This window comes from Zingiber officinale, chromosome 5B, assembly GCF_018446385.1.
Source record: "Zingiber officinale cultivar Zhangliang chromosome 5B, Zo_v1.1, whole genome shotgun sequence".
Lineage (NCBI taxonomy): Eukaryota > Viridiplantae > Streptophyta > Magnoliopsida > Zingiberales > Zingiberaceae > Zingiber > Zingiber officinale.
In genome coordinates this window covers 123,795,775-123,799,621 of record NC_055995.1, presented here as the reverse complement: position 1 = coordinate 123,799,621, position 3,847 = coordinate 123,795,775, and the positions used below count along the sequence as shown (strand labels likewise).

The 3,847-nt window shown below is 36.4% G+C and overlaps 1 protein-coding gene across 1 annotated transcript; it reads left to right on the top strand.

Moving 5' to 3' along the window:
* Nucleotides 1-730: 730 nt before the first annotated feature.
* Nucleotides 731-2,973, top strand: LOC121985759 (V-type proton ATPase 16 kDa proteolipid subunit-like). The gene is made up of 2 exons (XM_042539382.1): nucleotides 731-912; nucleotides 1,008-2,973. Exons 1-2 carry the CDS (start codon nucleotides 837-839, stop codon nucleotides 1,295-1,297), a joined length of 366 nt encoding a protein of 121 aa, XP_042395316.1. The 5' UTR covers nucleotides 731-836; the 3' UTR covers nucleotides 1,298-2,973.
* The last annotated feature ends 874 nt before the right edge of the window (nucleotides 2,974-3,847 follow it).

Below are 3,847 nucleotides of genomic sequence, written 5' to 3'. Positions count from 1 at the left end.
TTAAAGAACTATATTTGCTACTATCAAATAAATCCATGTGAATGAGCTCTAAAGCATTTGAAGTACTTACAACATTTTTACACTACAAGAAAATTGGGATTCTACAACACTTAAACGACAACGCTTTTTATAAAAAGCGTTGTCTATTTTGTTTTAACAACGCTTTTAGTGAAAAGCGTTGTCTATTTCATTATTTTCTTATTAATAGACAACACTTTTCTAAAAACCGTTGTCTATTAGTGATTTTTACGGGTCAAAGACAACGCTTTGTAAAAAGCGTTGTCTATTAGACTAATTTTTAGTATCTACGACAACGCTTTTTAAAAAGTGTTGTCTATGTTTAAAATCTCATCTAATTCTTGATTAATACAAACCGTTGGATCTAAATCTTGATTAATACAAACCGTTGGATCTAGGTAAGGAGTAGAAAACTCAAACCCTTCTCCCAACTTCTATCTTCCGATCATTTTCCCGAACCCTTCTCCCAAGTACTCCTCATCTCGCGCAGCCTTCTCCATCCAAGAGCGAGATCAGATACGAGGGCATCCTCTACAGCATCAACACCGAGGAATCCAGCATAGGCTTGTGCAACGGTATAGTTTGCTTTATGTCCAATTCCTCGCGTCTTCGCTTTTCTCCACTCCCCTTCGCGCTGTTCCTCATCAAAGGGAACATTTTTTTCGAGCTTTTTTGGCTGGATTTTAGGGCTATTATCTTTGTTTGTGGCAACGAAATAAAATCTCGATCACATTTTTTCTTCGGATCTGACCTTTGCACGCCTGCCTCTTCTTCCTCCTCCGCAGGAACTAGGGTTTCGTCGAGACTCCTCCGCCACGATGTCTAGCTTCAGCGGCGACGAAACTGCCCCTTTCTTCGGATTCCTCGGCGCGGCCGCAGCCCTCGTCTTCTCCTGTAATTTCCCCCAATTTCGGCGACCTTTATCTCAGACTCCTATTCCGTTCGAATCAAAAGGTTCATTTCTTGAAATGTTTTTCATTCTTTTGCAGGCATGGGGGCGGCGTACGGCACGACGAAGAGCGGCGTCGGGGTGGCGTCCATGGGTGTGATGCGGCCGAAGCTCGTGATGAAATCGATAGTTCCCGTTGTCATGGCCGGAGTCCTGGGGATTTACGGTCTCATCATTGCGGTGATCATAAGCACTGGGATCAACCCCAAGGCCAAGTCGTACTACCTTTTTGATGGGTATGCCCATCTGTCTTCTGGCTTGGCTTGTGGTCTTGCAGGACTTTCAGCTGGTATGGCCATTGGCATCGTGGGAGATGCTGGAGTCAGGTAGTTGTTGTTTGAGATCCTTTCTAGATTCGATAGTGCTCTCTATTCCTCTTTTTTTTTTTTTTTTTGTCTAATTATTGACTACGAATTCTCTAACCTTGTCTTCTGTTATCGCATATTTAGTCCATTTTTCCTCTGATAGTCCTTTCATAAAAGAGCAATTTATTTTTCTAGGTCATGTGTGTAGAATTTATTTACAGTCGTATTCCTATTGTGTATGTGTCTTTCATCCATTCTTTGCACTATCTATCTATATAGGAGTCCTCGAGGGATCGTGCCTTAGCTTGTTGTTGTTGTTATTGAGAGAGCTAGTTATTGACTAAAAAAAATTGGAATATTTACTGAGATGATTGTAGTTTCATATGCAGATCCCACATGAATCCTTAGATCTATCGATTTCAATGATTACTACAAAATTTTCTATGTTTTAGTCACTTTGAAAGGGTAACAAACAATGTTTGTGCCCATATTTTGATTACTTACTGCGTTTAGTTTCACTACATAAAATATTGAGTCTTATTTATGGATACAAATAGCATAGACATATATGTGCTTTATTTCTATGGAATTTACCAAAACATATACAATCAAAGCACTTTTTCTATAATTGTTTTTTAATAAAAAAAAGTGTCAGCTTTGCATTGTGCTTACAAAACCATCTTGCAAATTTAATTTTTTAAAGATGTAGAAATAATAAAAGGTCAAAAGAGCTATTTTGAACTACATGTAATTTGATGAATCAAAATGCATGTATAGGTAGTTATGTAGATAATGTGTATTGACCAACTAGACATCTGCAGTAGTAAGGTTGGAGAATATTGGTTCTTCCATTATGGTTAGATTTATCACATTGAGTTTGAACAAATGAGTTTAATGAAAATATGAAGCAAATGTGAAGCGGTTGTTACCTTAGGAGTACGTGTGAGTTGCATCTGGGATTCATGAGTAAGGTTATGGTTAGATTTATCACATTGTTATAATAGTTGTCAGTAGTTTTTTAAGTCAAATGGTTTGAGCTAATGGCCTTGTATTACATTTGCAATTCTAATATCTATTTGTAGATTATCAGCTACGTGTTTGAACAAATGAATTTAATGAAAATATGAAGCCAATGTGAAGCGGTTGTTACCTTAGGAGTACGTGTGAGTTGCATCTGGGATTCATGAGTAAGGTTATGGTTAGATTTATCACATTGTTATAATAGTTGTCAGTAGTTTTTTAAGTCAAATGGTTTGAGCTAATGGCCTTGTATTACATTTGCAATTCTAATATCTATTTGTAGTTTATCAGCTATGTGTTTGAACAAATGAATTTAATGAAAATATGAAGCCAATGTGAAGCGGTTGTTACCTTAGGAGTACGTGTGAGTTGTATCTTGGATTCATGGGTACATCTTGTAAGAATAAGATAAGCATCTAAGGTTAGTATTATTTACATGGGTAGTTTATTGTTAAAGCCACAAGCTATTTGGATTAAGATCATTTGTTGTTGTGTCAGATCTTCAACCTTTTGGAGTTTGGATGAGCCAAGTTCTCCAAATTTGCTCCAAATTAAGTGTCATCTTATATTGTTTATAACCAAGTACATCAATCCACATGAATTAGGAATTATGAGTTTGATGCTTGTAAAGCATGTTTTCACTATGGAATATAACTTCGTAAACTGTTCCAGTTAAGATCAACTTGTAAAGCATGTTTTCACTGTGGTTTTCAGTCTAAAAGGAGAGCAGCTAAGCATCATCAGATATTACCCTACTTTCATGGCTCAGAGAATAGGTTCTGTTAGCTGTCTCACTTTCCACCCGTACAGAGTACTCCTTGCTATTGGTGCTGCCGATGCCTGTGTATCTATCTATGCAGATGACACTTACCAAACAAGATGACTTGCTTTTGGCAACGTTCAAACCTTCAGACCTGATTAAGGAACATGGAAATTTCAATTTAATAATCAAGGAGATGGTAACTGCATTTGCCCCAGATTGTGACATCAGGCTGCACAATCCTGCTTTGAATGTGAAATTTGTATCTTACAGTGTTCGTTAGCCTCCTCAAAAGAGGGTCACACTTCATCAGAATTCTTGCATCACCGTTGGAGGCTCTCACTAATAATAATATTTAGGTAAAAGTTGTACATAGTCTATTTTATGTTTATGTTTTCTTTTTCTTATTTAAATTTTCTTGATCATTTTCTTGCTTTGTTTTGTTCAAAGTTGTAAAATTGCACTTTCATATTATAAATTAAGTATTGGTTGCTTTTAGGAAATAGTGTTGTGATGTTGGTCACTGAAAATGATTTTGGCTTCTCATTACTGATTTTGTATGTTTTGCTGTCCATAAATTTTGCTTGTTCATGCAAATGCTTTGATCTATCATTTGAATTACCGAACAAGTTCCGAATGGTATCAAAATTCTGTAAGATTGTAATGTCTTTTGGTACCTTGTAGTGATGCAGTAAAGAAGAATGTTTTGAGTCATTTAAGAAACAGTCTTTGTTTCGTTGTATTTGTTATTTCTGATTGTACTGTTGCTATAATGGTAACAAAAATCATTTTCAA